Below are 22,285 nucleotides of genomic sequence, written 5' to 3'. Positions count from 1 at the left end.
AATTCTGAACGCGTACAATTCAGGAATTCCTTCAGGCTGGGATATGCTCAGATGGTGATGAGATTTGTCGGAGCTTTCCTCTGGCTTTGCATTCGTGAATTGGAAGAAAAGTAGAATTCGGTCAGCTGATGGAGTTCTTAAATCACCCGTCAGTATTGTTCACTTTGTAAACTGTGCAAAACTGCGTCAAAAACCTCATTGGGCCGACATTGGCCTGTCTATCCTCGTTTTCCAAGTGTTCTTATATCAATCAAGCAACATTTATATCCATAATGCCGAGAAATTCCAATTCAATACAACAGAATAAATTAACAAATATCAATATAATGAATATTATACACGTCGATAGACTGCGATTGGGGAGAAAAAACAATAAATTCATCGGCAATTATCAAGGCATCTGCCGAAGCCGAGGGATTATATGGAGATACCTTGACAAAAACTATAACAGAACATGTTTAGAACATATATAGCAATGTACTGAGGATTTTTCCAAAAAAAATATGCTGCTTTTTTTCTAGGATCAGTGATCCAACAAAGTGGCCAGAAGTCAACGCGTTTGGGTCGTATCCGCATCGAAACCGAGGCTCTCTGTGTTGAGCTTCGTCGCGCGCGCCCGCAGAGTCGACGCAGTATGCGGTTCGTAAGTGTGACACCACTTCAGTTTAAACCACGCCCACTGCGCAAGATACACGGCCATCGCAGGTACGTTGGTTCGCTGTAAATTGTCATTGTTTTTTCTTTTGATGTCACGTGTCGATTCATTCTGAAAGACTCTTCAACAAAAATTTGCAGCGTGAAAAGTCTGAATTTAACATACCTTTATGTATTTTGTGTCTTAACTCCTTACTTTCAATCGTCTGATCGTATTCAGAATTGAAGCTGACACGTACAGCCTCGTTTTCAAACGCGGAAGTGCGCAGATCGACGCTAAAAGCGTCGTATTGGGATCCCTCTATACTTTTCTTAATTGACCAATTACTAGCTTATACTCATGGTTGTAAATCCTGGGGGTGGGGGTATATATCCCCCACTTTTTGAGGTGGGGGAAGAGATATTGAATCAACCGCCCCTTGTGGTGAGCCAATTAGAGTGGATGGTGAAGAATTTTTCAGACTTCCACTGACTAAAATGCATTCAGTTTCACTCAAAAAAGGATATTAAAAAGGCATAAATATGTCACTCTGACTACATAACTACAGATGTACATTAATATCATGAACATCGAACTTTATTAGAGTCATATTAAGTCAGCCTCCCCCAGCTTTTCAAACTTTCATGTCATTTCCCCACCAACTTCCATCCCCCAATTTCCAGCACAGATTCGCGCCACCACTTACACTTCAGTTTCAAACGGTTCTAAATTTATTTACGACCTTGTACATTATGTACCACGGAGGCGTATAAGGTCCACTTGCAAAACAAAATTTTCTCCGCGGCGAGATCGTTTTTTTTTTTTTTGTAAGTGGACCTTGTACACTTCCGTAATGTACAGTCGCATATTTCGAGTGGTAGGTTAAAGAAGATGGCCCAATTCGACAGCTTTTCGTTTATGATCTGAATGGCAGTTTCCGATAAAAGTTAAAACCACGATGAGTGTCGTGTTGAAAATAATAAAACAGCAAAGACATCCCTTATTGTTTTACCAAAAAGTAATCTGGTTTTATTTCCTGTGTTACAGAGTAGAGCAAAGCTACAAAACTTTTATTTCAAGTATGTGCAGAGCTTGGCAAAGTTTTTACAAACAACATTGACAATAGGCCAGATACGTACAGAAGATAAGAGAAAGCGGAAATGTCTGATCTGGTGAAACCATGGAACTATTGGTGAAACAAGAAACAACGTAAACCAGAGCGACTGAATGCTGCGCATTCGATTTTGTGCTATTCTACAGAGCTGATTTGTATGGAAAGGGTGTATATGATATGTATGTCGGCTTAATGTTCCACCAAACAAACCACTTAAATTCAAAGCTCCAGAAACGGTCAGACAATCTGCGATGCATTATGTGAATAACTGATGGACTTAATTCACACGACTAATAAAGTAGACTTAACCGACTGTAAACTTACAGATTGTCTAGTTTATGTGGAAGGAAAGGAGTTTAGTTTGTCGATGAATTAGGTATTTTTGGGTTCGGCTTTGGCCCAGTAAACATACATAGTGCGATGACTCGAAATTTTGTTGTGGTCTAGCTTTTTTGTGTGTTTAAAGTAAATAAAGTGCCCACGTTCTTATAGTTTTCCTTTAGAAAAACAAACTAATCACAATGTTTGAAGCATTTCAAGTTCATGTAATTATCTATTACCATGTAGGTTTCACTTAAAGAGCACCTCAAAGGAGAACACGTTTTCTCTGATTTTATCTGTTCAAATAAATATGGAAGCATCCAAATCGAATGCAGTGTCATTTGTCTCCAAGCTCAACTATAACAAGCTTAACGGTTTTTTTCGGTTCATGCCAAGATGCGAATTCTGAATGTAGATTGCGTCATTCTAAGAAAATGAGGGGAACCCTCGCCCTATGTTCGTAGTAGACAAACCCTACGCATGCCAAATGATGCATGTTGACATTGTTTGGCATGCACAAGGGTTTATCCACTGCGACCTGATTTCTCAGAATGACGCAATCTACATCTTGGCATGAACAGAAAAAAAGCCCTTTTAAGCTTGTTATAGTTGAGCTCTGAAGACAAATGACACTGCCTTCGATTTGGATGCGTCCATATTTATTTGAATAGATAAAATCAGAGCAAACGTGTTTTCGTTAGAGGTGCACTTTAATTGCGAGTTCCACAACGAGTTTGATCAAGGAACCTTGTTACGAAACATGAAATAATCATAGGAACTTGTCACACCTACATCAACATGATATGCACTGTATCAGACTTATCTTCCGCACATAGATTTGGTTGTGTTACATTCTGTTCGCTTAATTTCAAATTATTAATTCACAATACACAGAAGACCTGTGAAACTCTTCCTTATAGAAATGTGCAAAATGTAGTCATACAGAAATGGGACTTCAAACTTTTATCCAGCTTGGTTAAAATACCATCATGCAGACACTTGGGCGTATTAGCCATGAATGTAGGTCCAAATCCCATACTGACAGCCTTGGCAAGTTACCTCCCCTCAAATGGACAGCATTTTGAATAACATAATAGTTAGTTTTGCCCTGATTTGCAATGTTGCTTCACTGCCAAAGCAACACTGTACAAAAGTCAGCCCCTTCCCCTTATGGTTTTTATTATTATTTTTTTTTGTGTGTGTGTTCTTTTTTTGACTGTACAATATTTACACTATTTACAATGATATCTACAATATATACAATTTTTTTACAATTGTCCTTAACCCCAGGGTTTCACCGCTAGCTCGATGATAAGGGAACCAGACTGCATGCTTAATGAAAACAGCACGCACAGATGTGCAGTCTGGTGACGGGGTAAGCCTCAGCATCTAAGGGTCAGATTGAGTCTATGGCTCACAGAGAGTCTATAAGGACCGGGTTTCCGCCGAGTCTGTTGGCCATCACGTCGTCATTGGTCGCGCCTCAGGAAGGCCAGGTTAGATGGGGAAGGAACCCGATCAGTGGAGGTCTGGGATCCATAATCTCATCAGTGCTGGCTGGATGCCTGGGCCCAATTCCAACTGCACATCCCGCACACCGCCTCTGGCTCGGGTCCTGCGGCTTCGGCCGTTGCGCCCTGGTCCTCCCCGGCCTGGGACGGCAACTGAACATCCGGGGCTTCCACCAGGTCGGGCATGTTCGCGAACAGCGTCCGCATTCAGATTCTCCATGATCCAGAGCTGGGCCTTTCTCACGTTGGAAGGGGTCCCTGCAAACAGTACACCAGATAGGACGTAGAGATCAACTTCTCTATCTCCACGGTGGCACTAGGTTTTCTTGTTGGGCTGAAATGAGAATGTTGCAGCTTCAAATACCTGTCAGTTCCATGTGATGAAACTCCTCGCCAAAGTTGACCCATACTGCCACGTTACTGGCTCGTATTTCCTTGAGACATCGTGCCTGCAAGTGAGAACAGCAGACATTGGAATCAGGCAACATCGTCCTTTTACAAAATAATGTGGCAGCTCAGACCCAGACAATAGTGGAAAAGCAGACTCGAACTCTAACATGCATGAGTCTACGGACTTGAGCACATGAACCGCGCTCCACCTTAGCGTCTGTTGATTGTCTAGGACCATACTAAGACTCAATTCCAATCATGGCCGTAAACCCGGGGGAGGGGGATATATTTCCCCCCACCCCACTTTTTGACGGGAGGATTGGCTACTGAATCCCCCACACACACACACCTTTTTGTGAGAAGCAAAAAATTTAAAGCGGATTGTGAAGAATTTTTCGCACTTCCCAACAGCTTAAATGTTTTCAATATTACTGAAACAAGAAGAAAAATTTTAAAAAGCCATAAGTATCCTTTGCATACTTATAGATAGTATGGTATCCTTAATGAATAGATGTACATCTATTCATTAACATCACCCCTTATATAGTGTATTTGGTGTCAACCCCCCCCTGCTTTTCAAATTTCCATGGCTGGGTGGTCAGCCCCCCCCTCCCCCCTTCCCCATTCCCCCTTCCCCCCATTTCTGGTACAAATTTACGCCACTGATTCCTATCAGTGGGGCTATACCTTACTGTGCTTTCCATCGTTCTGCAAACATTTTCGAGTTTGGACCTTCCGAAAAAGCTTCATCGTTGTACAGTTTGTCCTTTCAACAGAAACCATTTTGCCTTTGGATAAATATGATCTGGTCAACATGAGTTTCATGTTCGAAATCCAAAAGCATACCTGTTTTCCCACGATGCGTCCGTGATGCCATGGAAAGTACGAGTATTTAACACTGAAGAAGGGGAAATCGGAGAAAAGATGTCTTATTAATTCAAGATTCTATACTTTTATTACTCGTGTATTTTTTCACCACGGAAAAACTAAAAACTCGACTTGATATCGCTGTTTCAGATTTGGTTTGAATCTAAACAAGTGACATACATACCTGATAATGTTCTCTGGCGATACGCGGTGTGCTATGTCCATGGGTTGAATTTCTTCCAAACCCTGTTATGTGTGAACAGAGGAACTGAAGAATTGATTTTTTCAAGAAACTATTCGCTAATTATTAGGAAATGAAACAAAAGGAAAATGATTAAGATGGTATACGAAATATAACTGACAGAGTCGTGTATTCTCACCGATTGTACCCGCTGATAGCACAGAGCTCTGGCTGACTTAACACCAGAAGATTTTCCTATTAAATGGAAGGAGAAAATTGAAGAAAATTGCTTTTTGGAAATCTCCTCAGATCAAACCAGGGCAGGATTAAATTGACAATTAAACAAAAGTGTAAACTATACCACTCTGCAGTCTTGAACTTAAAAAAGTGTTGAAATCATACACGTGTAACCTTCTCCCCAGATAATTAAATGTGAAAGAATCTTATTAAAATGATTTGAAGAGTCTAAGCGGGAAATTTGGACACACTGATCCGTCATTAATCCCTCAAAAAAAATCAGTTGTTCTTCACTTTGTTTAGGTGTTTTACCTTCCAGTTTGAAGAAGTAATGTCGCTCATCCAATCTCCCGTACATAATGACAAGGTTGAAGTCATTCCTCATCGCCTTTACAATGGAGCCCTAAAGTAGGACAAATCCAGAGCCAAACAGAACACAAAATAACTTCGACTGGCTCTAGAATTAAGAAAAGACACTGACGATTCAACACACAAAAGCTAATTCTGGGAAGGTCTGTTTATGTCATACGCCTTTATTTTCTCACCAGGGAGAGCACTTGGGCGGGAAGATCCCCCAAAATTTCACGCAATTAGTCTTTAGAATCCATATTGGAAGAAACCTCCGCAGAATTCTGCAAAATCTGTCATATTCAGTCCATTTTCCCCCAAATATCTGGCCTACAGAAAACGAGTACCCACCTCTTAACAATACATGTGACTCTTATCCGTGTCATTGGAAAAATTCGGTAACTTTTAATTTTTTCAAATATTAACTTCAAAAACAGAACAGTACATCACTGGAGAGGAGGGCGGTATGCTTTTATATAACAGCTTGTACTTAAGTTGGTAACATCAGAAATATGTCGGTTTAAGGTGTGTGTCACGTGTAATTGAATCGATGGCTGAGTTGTTTCATTTTCTCAAGTTCAACACAGTTTGACTTTGAAATTCTTACCTTTTTGCCAATAATTCTGCCAAATGACCCGTTTTTCACCTTGAAAATCAGAACTTCTTTCGTTTCGCCTACATCAGATCTGAAGTAAGACACGTCAAGTTAACACTTTGAAAATGAAAAGGTTGTTCTCGCCTATAGTGTTTGTTTTGGTTAGTACCTGATTGGAAATGTTTACTACAAGCTTCAACAGTTGTTGAAACACACTGATTTTAACGGCTTTGCCCAAAATTAATTAATGAAGTACTACAAAGTACGGGCGGTAGGCAAGCTAAGGTTTTCACCTGCAAATCTCTGTTCAGAAAGGTGTTACCCAACTGTGCGAACGAAATAATTCCATAAGTGACATTGAAAAATGCCAATGAAAAGCAGACACTGAATTTCCTGCTCCCTCAGACATTTCATATTGGCCATAAACTGCAAAGGTTGAAAGAGGACGTTTTTAACAGAGCTTGTGTTTGTATTAATGGCCTGTAACACGCTTGACTCGCATAACTTGGTCTCTTGTTCCTTGGGAAATCTCGGACTCTGTTTCCCGAGTTTAAAATAGTCTTCCACAACTGCGAATAAGAAAGAAAAGGCCATCGGCTGGTGGTGAAAAAAAATGGTCGTGCAGCAAGATCGACCGATAGCAAAGCCAACGAGAGATAGCGCACAAAGTGCATGAGAAAACGACGCTGATGAAAGTGTTTTAAGTTCTAATGTACAGTCGAGTCAATCTTGCTTCGCAGTGTGGCTTCCTCAAAATGTGGGGAATAATGCAGGTATTGCACTCACATGTCATTTTCTGAAATATCTTCAGGTGAGTTAGTTTCGTCATGTTCGTCTTCCTGTTTGGGTTTGTTCTTGGCGAGGCACCACCGCGGAGGTGGGGAAAATCACTGTCACCGGCGCCTCTACTGGGCTTGAACGAACTACCTTGGTCACTGTGGAAATCACCCAGGGGGAGAATGATTCGAAGTAACTCTCGACGATTTGGATTGAGGAAACAGGGCTGCTTCTTATGGGTCACTCAAGTAATAGCCCCTTTAGACTTTGCTAAACCGACAACGAAAAAATTGTAATATAATATAATATCAAATCAGTGCTCTGGAATATGTGATTGCCGAGCTTTCGGTAACTGAAAACCTTATTCAGGGCAAGCAGATTCAGTGAGAACGTTCAGTGAAGCAGATTCAGTGAGAACTGAATCTGCTTGCCCTGAAGAAGGTACTCAGTTACCGAAAGCTCAGCAATCACATATTCCAGAGCACTGATTTTATATTATATTCTTGTTAATATTCTGATCACGGTGCTACGTGTTAATATTCTGATCACGGTGCTACGCAGCCCTTCCATGTTTCAACGAAAAAAATATACTTTGTTTTGTGCTGACCTACTACTGCTTGGGGGAAAACTCAGAACTACGAAAATGCTGTAGGCCCTAAGTCAGTCTAACGCAGTAACCAAAACAACTCACCTGTTGAGTCTTTCTCACTGTCATCTGGTTCTTGTTGATTTGCTGGGAGCTGGGACAGCTCAACCAGCTCAACCTCCAGGTTGGACTGCTGGTGGCTTTGTTGTGGCCAGTGGATCATCTTCGTCCCAGCGACAATCCAGTTTTTCAGGCGGGAAAAAGCTGCCTTGATCTTCCGCGTCATGCCGCCCCACGCGGAGATGACTGCAGAGAGTACGGCTATAACATCTCTGGTGCAGCAGAAACCGACGCCGGCGCAGAGCACTTGGATGATCAATGACGGCCGGCTCGGCAGCATTACACGGATAGGTGGTCGGTCTGATGTCGAGGGTGGAGCTGTGTTTGGTGGGCGTAGTGAGACCAGGTCGACAGCCTCCTGGTGGGCTGGTATAACCGTCAGCAGGCCGATTGTTGGCACGACGGTGCCACTAGGGCCGTGTGGTGGCCCCATCTGCTCCACCAGACAGCCAGGGGTGTCGTTGAATTGAGTCGGTGGCACGCTGCAGACCGAGTTGAATTGCATAGGATTCGCTGCCGTTGGTGTGGGCATCGTAATAGGCCTAAAAAGGTGTGGCCGCAGGCTGTCATGTTGGCCGTAGAGTGGACCCGTCAGCACTGCTGGACAACTGGTCTTATTAGATTCGACCAGTGGTACATCGTAGAGAGAGTGAACTCCACAAGTTGGCATCCATTGATTTGGTACCGCTGGTCTGGACGTTCTGTCGAGTTCGAAGAGGGGTGGCCGCGAGGCGTAGCGGCCATACATTGGACCCACCAGCTTTGCTGGACAGCTGTGGGTCTTGTTGGATTCAGACGGTGGCACATCGTAGGTAAAGTAGGATCCATACGTTGGCCTCCATAGATTAGGTGCCATTGTTTGGGGCACCGTTTCGGGCTCAAAGAGAGGCCCTGTCAACATGCTGAAAGTCAAAAGCAAAAGCCACTTCTGTGGTTGGTCAAACATGTCAAATAAAGTATGTACTCACTATGAAACTCAGGTAAATCGCAGTCCGAGGAACTCAGACAAACTGTCATCAAGAGAGGCAAATTTTGTTCTGAGCCACTGTTGATAACAACACAAAACCACAATGCATCGAGTAACTTGGATATGGCTTTATGATAGTTACGTCACAAAGGTACACGAGCGCATGCGTTCTGCAGCTTCTTAAAAAATGGATTCGACTGAACTAATAATCTGTGTAGAAAAAAAAAGCTAATTGACACAATACCTAACTTGTCTTGAATTACACAGACATGGGCCCCAATCGCTCAAGATCTCCACACTCATTTCAAGGAGTCTGTATTTGTAGCAATACAGATTGGCTGCGTATTTTTGTTTGAAATCGTTGTTGAACCTTTTCAGCAACAGTGCATGGTCAACGTGGAACAGTTTGACCGAGGCCATGGTCAGTGAATTAACTCACGAGATCAGTCGCAGATATTAGTACACGCTCAGTTTGTGTGTTGAAAACTTCACACTTTTTGCAAACCAACTATGCTTCGAATTTCACTTACCGAAAAAGACGGATTTAATAGACTCGACGTGTGAAAGAAGTTTTTAAACAGATGTACGTGCGTGCAAATGTGATACGCACATTTTGAATATGACGCGCAGATGCGCGGGTAAAGCTTGCGTATGTGTTTAACACGCGTCTCAAAGTCTAAAGCGTCTCAAAGTCTCCCATTATATAAATAATGAATGTTTGAGTAGCAAAAATTTCATGAGGTATTATTGAGGCGCGTGTTAAAGTGCATGAACGCATGCGCAAGCTTTACCCGCGCATCCGCGCGTCATATTCAAAATGTGCGTATCACATTTGCACGCACGTACATCTGTTTTAAAATTTCTTTCACTCGTCGAGTCTATTAAATCCGTCTTTTTCGGTAAGTGAAATTCGGAGCATCGTTGGTTTGCAAAAAGTGTGAAGTTTTCAGCACACAAACTGAGCGTGTACTAATATCTGCGACTGATCTCGTGAGTTAATTCAATTTGATAAATGACCATGGCCTCGGTCAAACTGTTCCACGTTGACCATGCACTGTTGCTGAAAAGGTTCAACAACGATTTCAAACAAAAATACGCAGCCAATCTGTATTGCTACAAATACAGACTCCTTGAAATGAGTGTGGAGATCTTGAGCGATTGGGGCCCATGTCTGTGTAATTCAAGTCAAGTTAGGTATTGTGTCAATTAGCTTTTTTTTCTACACAGATTATTAGTTCAGTCGAATCCATTTTTTTAAGAAGCTGCAGAACGCATGCGCTCGTGTACCTTTGTGACGTAACTATCATACAGCCATATCCAAGTTACTCGATGCATTGTGGTTTTGTGTTGTTATCAACAGTGGCTCAGAACAAAATTTGCCTCTCTTGATGACAGTTTGTCTGAGTTCCTCGGACTGCGATTTACCTGAGTTTCATAGTGAGTACATACTTTATTTGACATGTTTGACCAACCACAGAAGTGGCTTTTGCTTTTGACTTTCAGCATGTTGACAGGGCCTCTCTTTGAGCCCGAAACGGTGCCCCAAACAATGGCACCTAATCTATGGAGGCCAACGTATGGATCCTACTTTACCTACGATGCGCCACCGTCTGAATCCAACAAGACCCACAGCTGTCCAGCAAAGCTGGTGGGTCCAATGTATGGCCGCTACGCCTCGCGGCCACCCCTCTTCGAACTCGACAGAACGTCCAGACCAGCGGTACCAAATCAATGGATGCCAACTTGTGGAGTTCTTTCTCTCTACGATGTACCACCGGTCGAATCCAATAAGACCAGTTGTCCAGCAGTGCTGACGGGTCCACTCTACGGCCAACAAGACCGCCTGCGGCCACACCTTTTTAGGCCTATAACGATGCCCACACCAACGGCAGCGAATCCTATGCAATTCAACTCGGTCTGCAGCGTGCCACCGACTCAATTCAACGACACCTCTGGCTGTCTGGTGGAGCAGATGGGGCCACCACAGGGCCCTAGTGGCACCGTCGTGCCAACAATCGGCCTGCTGACGGTTATACCAGCCCACCAGGAGACTGTTGACCTGGTCTCACCACGCCCACCAAACACAGCTCCACCCTCGACATCAGACCGACCACCTATTCGTGTAATGCTGCCGAGCCGGCCGTCATTGATCATCCAAGTGCTCTGCGCCGGCGTCGGTTTCTGCTGCACCAGAGATGTTTTGGCCGTACTCTCTGCAGTCATCTCCGCGTGGGGCGGCATGACTCGGAAGATTAAGGCAGCTTTTTCCAGATTGAAGAGCTGGATTGTCGCTGGGACGAAGATGATGCACTGGCCACAACAAAGCCACCAGCAGTCCAACCTGGAGGTTGAGCTGGTTGAGCCGTCCCAGCTCCCAGCAAATCGACAAGAACCAGATGACAGTGAGAAAGACTCAACAGGTGAGTTGTTTTGGTTGCTGCGTCAAACTGACTTACAGCATTTTCGTAGTTCTGAGTTTTCCCCCAAGCAGTAGTAGGTCAGCACAAAACAAAGTATATTTTTTTCGTTGAAACATGGAAGGGCTGCGTAGCACCGTGATCAGAATATTAACACGTAGCACCGTGATCAGAATATTAACAAGAATATAATATAAAATCAGTGCTCTGGAATATGTGATTGCTGAGCTTTTCGGTAACTGAGTACCTTCTTCAGGGCAAGCAGATTCAGTTCTCACTGAATCTGCTTCACTGAACGTTCTCACTGAATCTGCTTCACTGAATCTGCTTGCCCTGAATAAGGTTTTCACTTACCGAAAGCTCGGCAATCACATATTCCAGAGCACTGATTTTATATTATATTATATTACAATTTTTTCGTTGTCGGTTTAGCAAAGTCTGAAGGGGCTATTACTTGAGTGACCCATAAGAAGCAGCTCCGTTTCCTCGATCCAAATCGTCGAGAGTTACTTCGAATCATTCTCCCCCTGGGTGATTTCCACAGTGACCAAGGTAGTTCGTTCAAGCCCAGAAGAGGCGCCGGTGACAGTGATTTTCCCACCTCCGCGGTGGTGTCTCGCCAAGAACAAACCCAAACAGGAAGACGAACATGACGAAACTAACTCACCTAAAGATATTTCAGAAAATGACATGTGAGTACAATACCTGCATTATTCCCCACATTTTGAGGACGCCAGACTGCGAAGCAAGATTGACTCGACTGTACATTAGGTCTCAAAACACTTTCATCAGCGTCGTTTTCTCATGCACTTTGTGCGCTATCTTTCGTTGGCTGTGCTATCGGTTGATCTTGCTGCACGACCATTTTTTTTCACCACAAGCCGACTGCCTTTTCTTTCTTATTCGCAGTTGTGGAAGACTTTTTTAAAATTGGGAAATAAATTCCGAGATTTCCCAAGGAACAAGAGACCAAGTTATGCGAGTCAAGCGTGTTACAGCCCATTAATACAAACACAAGCTCTGTTAAAAACGTCCACTTTCAACCTTTGCTTTGTTAATGCAGTTTATGGCCAATATGAAATGTCTGAGGGAGCAGGAAATTCAGTGTCTGCTTTTCGTTGGCATTTTTAAATGTCACTTATGGAATTATTTCGTTCGCACAGTTGGGTAACACCTTCCTGAACAGAGATTTGCAGGTGAAAACCTTAGCTTGCCTACCGCCCGTACTTTGTAGTACTTCATTAATTAATTTTGGGCAATACCATTAAAATCAGTGTGTTTCAACAACTGTTGAAGGTTTTAGTACACATTTCCAATGAGGTAATAACCAAAACAAACACTATAGGCGAGAACAACCTTTCCATTTTCAAAGTGTTAACTTGACGTGTCTTACTTCAGATCTGATGTAGGCCAAACGAAAGAAGTTCTGATTTTCAAGGTGAAAAACGGGTCATTTGGCAGAATTATTGGCAAAAAGGTAAGAATTTCGAAGTCAAACTGTGTTGAACTTGAGAAAATGAAACAACTCAGCCACCGATTCAATTACATGTGACACACACCTTAAAACGACATATTTCTGATGTTACCAACTTAAGTACAAGCTGTTAAATAACAGCATACCGCCCTCCTCTCCAGTGATGTACTGTTCTTGTACTGTTGTACTGATGAAGTTAATATTTGAAAAATTAAAAGTTACCGAATTTTTCCAAGAACACGGATAAGAGTCACATGTATTGTTAAGAGGTGGGTACTCGTTTTCTGGAGGCCAGATATTTGGGGGAAAATGGACTGAATATGACAGATTTTGCAGAATTCTGCGGAGGTTTCTTCCAATATGGATTCTAAAGACTAATTGCGTGAAATTTTGGGGGATCTTCCTGCCCAAGTGCTCACCCTGATGAGAAAATAAAGGCGTATGACATAAACAGACCTTCCCAGAATTAGCTTTTGTGTGTTGAATCGTCAGTGTCTTTTCTTAATTCTAGAGCCAGTCGAAGTTATTTTGTGTTCTGTTTGGCTCTGGATTCTTCTTACTTTAGGGCTCCATTGTAAAGGCGATGCGGAATGACTTCAACCTTGTCATTATGTACGGGAGACTGGATGAGCGACATTACTTCTTCAAACTGGAAGGTAAGACACCGAAACAAAGTGAAGAACAACTGATTTTTTTTCGAGGGATTAATGACGGATCAGTGTGTCCAAATTTCCCGCTTAGACTCTTCAAATCATTTTAATAAGATTCTTTCACATGTAATTATCTGGGGAGAAGGTTACACGTGTATGATTTCAACACTTTTTTAAGCTCAAGACTGCAGAGTGGTATAGTTTACAGTTTTGTTAAATTGTCAGTTTAATCCTGCCCTGGTTTGATCTGAGGAGATTTCCAAAAAGCAATTTTCTTCAATTTTCTCCTTCCATTTAATAGGAAAATCTTCTGGTGTTAAGTCAGCCAGAGCTCTGTGCTATCAGCGGGTACAATTGGTGAGAATACACGACTCTGTCAGTTATATTTCGTATTCCATCTTAATCATTTTCCTTTTGTTTCATTTCCTAATAATTAGCGAATGATTTCTTGAAAAAATCAATTCTTCAGTTCCTCTGTTCACACATAACAGGGTTTGGAAGAAATTCAACCCATGGACATAGCACACCGCGTATCGCCAGAGAACATTATCAGGTATGTATGTCACTTGTTCAGATTCAAACCAAATCTGAAACAGCGATAACAAGTCGAGTTTTTAGTTTTTCAGTGGTGAAAAAAATACACGAGTAATAAAAGTATAGAATCTTGAATTAATAAGACATCTTTTCTCCGATTTCCCCTTCTTCAGTGTTAAATACTCGTACTTTCCATGGCATCACGGACGCATCGTGGGAAAACAGGTATGCTTTTGAATTTCGAACATAAAAATGATATTGACAAGATTATATTTATCCAAAGGCAAAATGGTTTCTGTTGAAAGGACAAACTGTACAACGATAAAGCTTTTTCGGAAGGTCCAAACTCGAAAATGTTTGCAGAACGATGGAAAGCACAGTAAGGTATAGCCCCACTGATAGGAATCATTGGCGTAAATTTGTACCAGAAATTAGGGGAATGGGGTATGGGGAAAGTGGGAGGGGGGGCTGACCACCCAGCCATGGAAATTTGAAAAGCAGGGGGGGGGGGTTGACACCAAATACACTATATAAGGGGTGATGTTAATGAATAGATGTAGATCTATTCATTAAGGATACCATACTATCCATAAGTATGCAAAGGATACTTATGGCTTTTAAAAATTTTTCTTCTTGTTTGTGTAATATTGAAAACATTTAAGTTGTTGGGAAGTGCGAAAAATTCTTCACAATCCGCTTTAAATTTTTTGCTCCTCACAAAAAGGTGTGTGTGGGGGGATTCAGTAGCCAATCCCTCCCTTCAAAAAGTGGAGTGGGGGGAAATATATCCCCCTCCCCCGGGTTTACGGCCATGATTGGAATTGAGTCTTAGTATGGTCCTAGACAATCAACAGACGCTAAGGGGGAGCGCGGTTCATGTGCTCAAGTCCGTAGACTCATGCATGTGAGAGTTCGAGTCTGCTTTTCCACTATTGTCTGGGTCTGAGCTGCCACATTATTTTGTAAAAGGACGATGTTGCCTGATTCCAATGTCTGCTGTTTTCACTTGCAGGCACGATGTCTCAAGGAAATACGAGCTAGTAACGTCGCAGTATGGGTCAACTTTGGTGAGGAGTTTCATCACATGGAATTGACAGGTATTTTTGAAGCTGCAACATTCTCATTTCATCCCAACAAGAAAACCTAGTGCCACGGTAGAGGTACAGAAGTTGATCTCTACGTCCTATCTGGTGTACTGTTTGCAGGGACCCCTTCCAATGTGAGAAAGGCCCAGCTCTGGATCATGGAGAATCTGAATGCGACGCTGTTCGCGAACATGCCCGACCTGGTGGAAGCCCCGGATGTTCAGTTGCCGTCCCAGGCCGGGGAGGACCAGGGCGCAACGGCCGAAGCCGCAGGACCCGAGCCAGAGGCGGTGTGTGGGGTGTGCAGTTGGAATTGGGCCCAGGCATCCAGCCAGCACTGATGAGATTATTGATCCCAGACCTCCACTGATCGGGTTCCTTCCCCATCTAACCTGGCCTTCCTGAGGCGCGACCAATGACGACGTGATGGCCAACAGACTCGGCGGAAACCCGGTCCTTATAGACTCTCTGTGAGCCATAGACTCAATCTGACCCTTAGATGCTGAGGCTTACCCCGTCACCACACTGCACATCTGTGCGTGCTGTTTTCATTAAGCATGCAGTCTGGTTCCCTTATCGTCGAGCTAGTGGTGAAACCCTGGGGTTAAGGACAATTGTAAAAAAATTGTATGTATTGTAGATATCATTGTAAATAGTGTAAATATTATACAGTCAAAAAAAGAACACGCACCAAAAAATAAATAAATAAATAAAAACCACAAGGGGAAGGGGCTGACTTTTGTACAGTGTTGCTTTGACAGTGGAGCAACATTGCAAATCAGGGCAAAACTAACTATTATGTTAATCGAAATGCTGTCCATTTGAGGGGAGGTAACTTGCCAAGGCTGTCAGTATGGGATTTGGAACTACATTCATGGCTAAACTTACTGCCTCACTGTCTGAAGATAAAGCCCCAAAATTTCTTGCCACAAAGTCCTTGATCCAGAGTTTATCGGGCAGCTAAAACAACATTGGAAAACTAAGGAATGACAATCTGTAGGCCTATAGTAAACATGTCAAGCAGTATTATTCTGACGGAAAATTTCACTCTAATTCCAGTAAAATTTGACCAACATTGGGGACGAATACGCCCAAGTGTCTGCATGATGGTATTTTAACCAAGCTGGATAAAAGTTTGAAGTCCCATTTCTGTATGACTAAATTTTGCACATTTCTATAAGGAAGAGTTTCACAGGTCTCCTGTGTATTGTGAATTAATAACTTTGAAATTAAGCCAACAGAATGTAACGCAACCAAATCTATGTGCGGAAGATAAGTCTGATACAGTGCATATCATGTTGATGTAGGTGTGACAAGTTCCTGTGATTATTTTATGTTTCGTAACAAGGTTCCTTGATCAATCTCCTTGTGAAACTCGCAATTAAAGAGCACCTCTAACGGAAACACGTTTGCTCTGATTTTATCTGTTCAAATAAATATGGAAGCGTCCAAATCGAATGCAATGTCATTTGTCTTCAGAGCTCAACTATAACAAGCTTGAAAGGTCTTTTTTCTGTTCATGCCAAGATGTAGATTTCGTCATTCTGAGAAATCAGATCGCAGTGGATAAACCCTTGTGCATGCCAAACAATGTCAACCTGCATCATTTGGCATGCGTAGGGTTTGTCTACTACGAACATAGGGCGAGGGTTCCCCTCATTTTCTTAGAATGACGCAATCTACATTCAGAATTCGCATCTTGGCATGAACCGAAAAAACCCGTGAAGCTTGTTATAGTTGAGCTTGGAGACAAATGACACTGCATTCGATTTGGATGCTTCCATATTTATTTGAACAGATAAAATCAGAGAAAACATGTTCTCCTTTGAGGTGCTCTTTAAGTGAAACCCACATGGCAATGGATAAATACGTGTACTTGAAATGCTTTAAACATTGTGATTAGTTTGTATTTCTAAAGGAAAACTATAAGAACGTGGGCACTTTATTTACTTTAAACACACAAAAAAGCTAGACCACAACAAAATTTCGAGTCATCGCACTATGTATGTTTACTGGGCCAAAGCCGAACCTAAAAATACCTGTGCGAGTGGTCTGGTTAATCCAGGTCCCAATTCATCGACAAACTAAACTCCTTTCCTTCCACATAAACTAGACAATCTGTAAGTTTACAGTCGGTTAATTGAAAGTCTACTTTATTAGTCGTGTGAATTAAGTCAACCAGTTATTCACATAATGCATCGCAGATTGTCTGACCGTTTCTGGAGCTTTGAATTTAAGTGGTTTGTTTGGTGGAACATTAAGCCGACATACATATCATGTACACCCTTTCCATACAAATCAGCTCTGTAGAATTGCGCAAAATCGAACAAGCAGTATTCAGTCGCTCTGGTTTACGTTGTTTCTTGTTTCACCAATAGTTCCATGGTTTCACCAGATTAGACATTTCCGCTTTCTCTTATCTCCTGTACGTATCTGGCCTATTGTCAATGTTGTTTGTAAAAAACTTTGCCAAGCTCTGCACATACTTGAAATAAAAGTTTTTAATGAAAGTTTTGTAGCTTTGCTCTACTCTGTAACACAAGAAATAAAACCAGATTACTTTTTGGTAAAACAACAAGGGATGTCTTTGCTGTTTTATTATTTTCAACACGACACACATCGTGGTTTTAACTTTTATCGGAAACTGCCATTCAGATCATAAACGAAAAGCTGTCGAATTGGGCTATCATCCTTAATCTAACACTCGAAATATGCGTCTGTACATTACGGAAGTGTATAAGGGAGAGGCAGTATCTCGATTTTTTTTTTGCAAGTGGACCTTATACGCCTCCGTAGTACATAATGTACAAGGTCGTAAATAAATTTAGAACCGTTTGAAACTAAAGTGTAAGCGTTGGCGCGATTCTGTGCTGGAAATTGGGGGATGGAAGTTGGTGGGGAAATGACATGAAAGTTTGAAAAGCTGGGGGAGGCTGACTTAATATGACTCTAATAAAGTTCGATGTTCATGATATTAATGTACATCTGTAGTTATGTATTCAGAGTGACATATTTAACAGCCTGTGTGAGCAGTACTTTTAAAGAAACCTTTTTTTGCATACACAAAGAACAGAATATTAGCTGTTCCCTTTTCCCTATTTGGTGCAAAATTTCCTGTGCTGGGACTCTCAAACTCATTTATAAGCCACAACAATTAAAACAGCCATACGTATGCAAATTATTTCCAAAATTACACAAGCACGTTTGGTTATCAGAGTAAAAAATGAGCTACCGAGCGACTGAGAAGAGAGTTTCTCCACTCCACTATCAATTCCCCTAACGACACCAAAATGATATGCAGAGCTGTGAATGAGTGAACAACATGGAAACCCAACACAACTAAATTCCAATCTGAGGAAGGATGGAGGAGCTGTCAAGCAGATAAGAAAGGAAGCAAGAACCCCCTTCCTTTGTTTACGCCCTCTTCAGTAACCTCCCCCCCCCTTTAGTACGACGACCTCGCCGTCCCAGCCCGCGGAAATCTCCAAAAATTCCCCTTCCATGGCCCTGCTTCCATAGTACTTGTTTGAATAAACTAACTGCTGCAGTTATCGCGGTTGCTGATACACTCTTGACATTGGCTTTTATGCTTTCGCAAACTTCACGAGGGGCTGGTTAAAGATCACATGATCTATTCAGCCTAAAAATGAGACTAGGAAAGTCCCGTCTGCTACCTTTTTGTGGCACCGCAGGCAAGCATTTGGCAACATTACTCTGTAAGACCAGACTGTTACTTTCATGTCGTAGACGTTCTATCGAAACTCTCTTCTTAGTCGCTCGGTAAGCTCATTTTTCACTCTGATAACCAAACGTTCTTGTATAATCTTGGAAATAATTTGCATACGTATAGCTGTTTTAATTGTTGTGGCTTATAAATGAGCTTGAGAGTCCAGCACAGGAAATTTTGCACCAAATAAGGAAAAGAACCCGCTAATATTCTGTTCTTTGTGTATGCAAAAAAAAAAAGTTTCTTTGAAAGTACTGCTCACTCAGGCTGTGGTTGTATGAGTCATATTTCTTTCACCCCTTTTGTTCGATTCAGGAACAAGTTGGTGATAGGGATAAGCAGACCTTATGATGGCATTCAGTGTCTCAGCTGAGTCGGTGTTGGCCAAGATCCGAGAGTGTTCCATGTGCAGTCACAGTTCCAGGCAACCAAAAGTTCTCAACTGTTTACATAGTTTCTGCCTGGGATGCTTATTGGAACTCAGGCAGCGCCAAGATCCACGAATAGGCAATCTCATCTGTCGAACGTGCGGGCGAGAAACCGAGGCAGCCGACGAGGACGAGGTCAGAGATTTACCCGATGATCTCATATTGCGTGCCCTGGATGGATTCTCGCTACAGGATCGGCCCCTGCCAGGAGAAGGGTTTACGTGTCAAGCCTGCGATGAGAGGATCCAGGCCTTCTCGAAATGTATGGACTGTGATCATTTCCTCTGTCAGGAATGTCAAAGAGCACACGAACGCCTGTCCGTGATGAAGAACCACAAAATCTATGCGCTGGCTCAAATTCGAGCTGGACAGGCCAACGCCGACAGCATGAAGCTGACAGACGCGCCAAAATGTGGGAAGCATGCGGAGCAAGGCCTCCGCTTCTACTGCGACACATGCGGACATCTGGTCTGTAAAATCTGCTCTGACTTACATCACGAAGGGCATCCTCTAATTGGTCTACCCGAGGCCTTGGACAAGTGCAAGAGAGAGATAGCAGAATTAGGTGTGAAAGTTAAAGAGAACATGGCAGAATTAATGAGCATGGCCACAGATGAGACGTTGAAGTCCCGCAAGAAACTGGACACCATGTTTGATGCTACCAAAACTAAAATCTCGGAGAGGGCCGACAAGGAGGTTGCCAAGATCAGGGAGGAGGAGCAGGCACTCAAGCAAGAGGCGGAGAGGATTTACGCAGACAGAGTCAAGACTTTTGAGAGAACAACAGCCACGTGCGGAAAGGAAGTGAGCGATGCTGGGCACAAGCTGGACGAGGTGGATAAGCTCATGTCTCAGATGAGTTGCCACGCAGTTCTGCATCTCAGACAGAGGTTCTTGATCCAACTGCAGGATCTTTTGCTCGAGCTGAGAGTGGTGATCGGGAAGCAGTCGGAGACAGCGTCCAGCAGGTTGTCTTTCTTGGACTTTCAGCCGTGCGACTTGGAAGAGACCCCCCTCGGGAGACTGCTAGACGGACCAATGGTCAAGCCAAGGCTTAAAACTAGAGCCAAATCTGAGAGCCACGCGAAATTCGTGGCCACGGAAGACGGGAAGTGGGACCTCCAGACAAAAATACAGAAATTTGGACCGACACAGACGGGCTTCAGATGGGCCTGCGATGTTGCCGTGTTCTCCGATAATGGGATAGTCGTGGCTGACAATGCTCACAAAAGGTTGATTCAAATACCAGTGGCCAACTCCGAGTCGTTGGTGGTCGCGCAGCAACTGCCCATCAGCTGTTCCAATCCAGTCTGCGTCGAAGTCCACCGAGAGGACATTCTGCTTGCTCTGGACGGTTCCACTGTGAAGATGTTCGACAGGAAACGCATGTACCAGCTCGTCCATCAATTCACACCCGGTCGGATGCCAAACAGCAAACCGATGAGCCTTGCCGTGGACGACGATAACCTGATAGCAGTGGGTTACGAGAAGGCCGCAGAGATCTCCCTCCACAACCCCGACGGGTCCCTGGTCAGGCGAGTTCCCGCAGTTATGACCGCTGAGCATATCACGATCGGCAGGCAGCGGCTCATCTACACCAACTGGGACAAGAAGAAGCTGGTGGCGGCGGACTACCACGGCAACCGCCTCTTTTCCGTGGACACAGTCCACACTTTCATGATGGGTAACTGGGGGCCCACTGGGGTGTGCTGCGGAAGAGACGGCAGCATCTACGTGGCCGTGTGCGGGTTGGGCTCGTCCTGTGGAGAGGTCCACCATTACAGCCCGCAAGGCAAGCATGTCGGATGCGTGGTTGAGGGCTGCGGATCCCCCCGCGGCATCGCATTTGCTGCAAAAGGTGATAACCTGATCGTGGCTGCGGGAGATTCAGTGCAAATCTTTCACTGCATATAGCAGTTCTTTAAACAGATGGATTTCCCTGAATATATCACTTTAAGATGGCAGACCGTGTTCGCCAGTTTGAGGGCGTAAAAGATACGACAGCCTCTATCTTCTGCACACTTCAGACGGTTTCAACAGTTTATATACGACTACACGAATCTGTAGTTAACTGCTCTCAGATTAAGGAGTTGCCTCTCTAGATTTTTATTCGTGCGTCGTTTTGTGAAGGCTTCATAAAAGGTCTATGAGCCATTTCTGTACTCCAAAAAAAGGCAAGGTCTTTCGGGAACTAAGCGTGCGTGTGAGGCAGCCTGCACTGATTGGGCCATTGATAATGAAAATCGGTGGATAGGGCATGGGGATAATTGAGCGCGCGTGCTGCAGCTAGCAGTTCCCGAATGACCTCCGACGCGCTTCAGTTTGGGCATGCGCTGTTGGAATACCGAACTTGCTCACTGTCAAGATTCATCTGTCTGCAAAGGCTATGTTAATAGGCATATTCTATACACACAGTGCTTCTCGTTGGATTTTTTGTATGAAAAACTAGAGCTAAGAAAGGTTTTTGTCTTATTGTGGCTATCAAAACTTTACAAAATGTGATTAACCTGTGGCGATAAGCACTTTCCGAATTGTTAAGCAAGGGCCTGAAATATTAGGTTAGACATATAAGTGTGCAGTTTTTACCATACCAATTACCGGTACTGAAATTTATGATTGTGCTCTAAGCTGAAAACAAACAAAACAAAAGAAAAATAGGTAAAGGGTCCTTTCGATGAAGCTTACTTTAGACACAGTTCAAGTGCAGTTTTATACTCTTCTTTAACATTTGGAAATTATTGGGTGTTAAGTGAACTGAGAAGTGTACTTACTCAAAGATAATAAAATTTGGGACAGCAAATTTTCGAAAGAGCATTTAATGCAATTTTGAGGTTTTATTCCTTGGGTTCCACGGTTTTGCTCCTGAATATGGAACTTTTGTTTTGCATAAAAACCAGAAAGGCGCTAACATACCGTTTTAAAATTAGAAAACAAACTTGGAAGATAGATTGACTGAAAGACCATGTTGCATTTTCAAGGGCAGTGTAGAAAAAATTGCATCGTATGGACCTTTGATAAAAAAGTTATTCTGTGTATCATGCTGTGTAATTATAAAGGCAAAAAACCGAAAAGTAACCCTTTCAGTAATCTCTTCACGGGCTTAATTAATTAAATTTTAACAGTACAAAAAATCTACATATAAGTGCTGATCACAAAATGATGAATCAATAAATTAGTAATGATAAAGTAACTATGATGCCTGCAAGAACATCATTATTTTGTTGGTATTCCTCAGAGGTTGCAGGTTAGGACCATGTGCAATCCAGAATGGATACAGAGGGAGTGACTAGATGAACATGAACGGTACACACTACGGCTCACA

At 43.0% G+C, this 22,285-nt stretch overlaps 3 protein-coding genes across 4 annotated transcripts; 2 read left to right on the top strand and 1 right to left on the bottom strand.

Annotated features, from left to right (window-relative positions):
* Window positions 1-1,634: 1,634 nt before the first annotated feature.
* On the bottom strand, window positions 1,635-7,024 carry LOC147798203 (uncharacterized). The gene is made up of 8 exons (XM_087141018.1): window positions 6,985-7,024; window positions 6,211-6,289; window positions 5,568-5,658; window positions 5,218-5,273; window positions 5,022-5,083; window positions 4,817-4,868; window positions 3,945-4,029; window positions 1,635-3,838 (listed from the first exon to the last, which is right to left on the bottom strand). Exons 3-8 carry the CDS (start codon window positions 5,638-5,640, stop codon window positions 3,588-3,590), a joined length of 579 nt encoding a protein of 192 aa, XP_086997144.1. The 5' UTR covers window positions 5,641-5,658; window positions 6,211-6,289; window positions 6,985-7,024; the 3' UTR covers window positions 1,635-3,587.
* Window positions 7,025-9,471: 2,447 nt separating this feature from the next.
* Window positions 9,472-17,386, top strand: LOC147798202 (uncharacterized). Of its 2 annotated transcripts, XM_087141683.1 has the most exons (10): window positions 9,472-9,547; window positions 10,152-11,068; window positions 11,610-11,757; window positions 12,464-12,542; window positions 13,105-13,195; window positions 13,491-13,546; window positions 13,681-13,742; window positions 13,897-13,948; window positions 14,736-14,820; window positions 14,929-17,386. In XM_087141683.1, exons 2-10 carry the CDS (start codon window positions 10,153-10,155, stop codon window positions 15,147-15,149), a joined length of 1,710 nt encoding a protein of 569 aa, XP_086997809.1. In that variant the 5' UTR covers window positions 9,472-9,547; window position 10,152; the 3' UTR covers window positions 15,150-17,386. The 2 variants fall into 2 exon arrangements, with proteins under 2 accessions (XP_086997809.1, XP_086997808.1); XM_087141682.1 differs by lacking the exon at window positions 9,472-9,547 and having other exon boundaries at window positions 10,007-11,068.
* A 913-nt stretch (window positions 17,387-18,299) lies between these two features.
* LOC147798201 (uncharacterized) lies at window positions 18,300-22,149 on the top strand. The gene is made up of 2 exons (XM_087141015.1): window positions 18,300-18,588; window positions 18,851-22,149. The coding sequence occupies exon 2, from the start codon at window positions 18,883-18,885 to the stop codon at window positions 20,875-20,877; it is 1,995 nt and encodes a 664-aa protein (XP_086997141.1). The 5' UTR covers window positions 18,300-18,588; window positions 18,851-18,882; the 3' UTR covers window positions 20,878-22,149.
* The last annotated feature ends 136 nt before the right edge of the window (window positions 22,150-22,285 follow it).

This window comes from Acanthaster planci, linkage group LG09 (genome assembly GCF_054643075.1).
Source record: "Acanthaster planci isolate LZ-2023a linkage group LG09, COTS_SCS, whole genome shotgun sequence".
NCBI classification, from domain to species: domain Eukaryota; kingdom Metazoa; phylum Echinodermata; class Asteroidea; order Valvatida; family Acanthasteridae; genus Acanthaster; species Acanthaster planci.
This window is presented reverse-complemented; position numbering and strand designations above follow the sequence as displayed.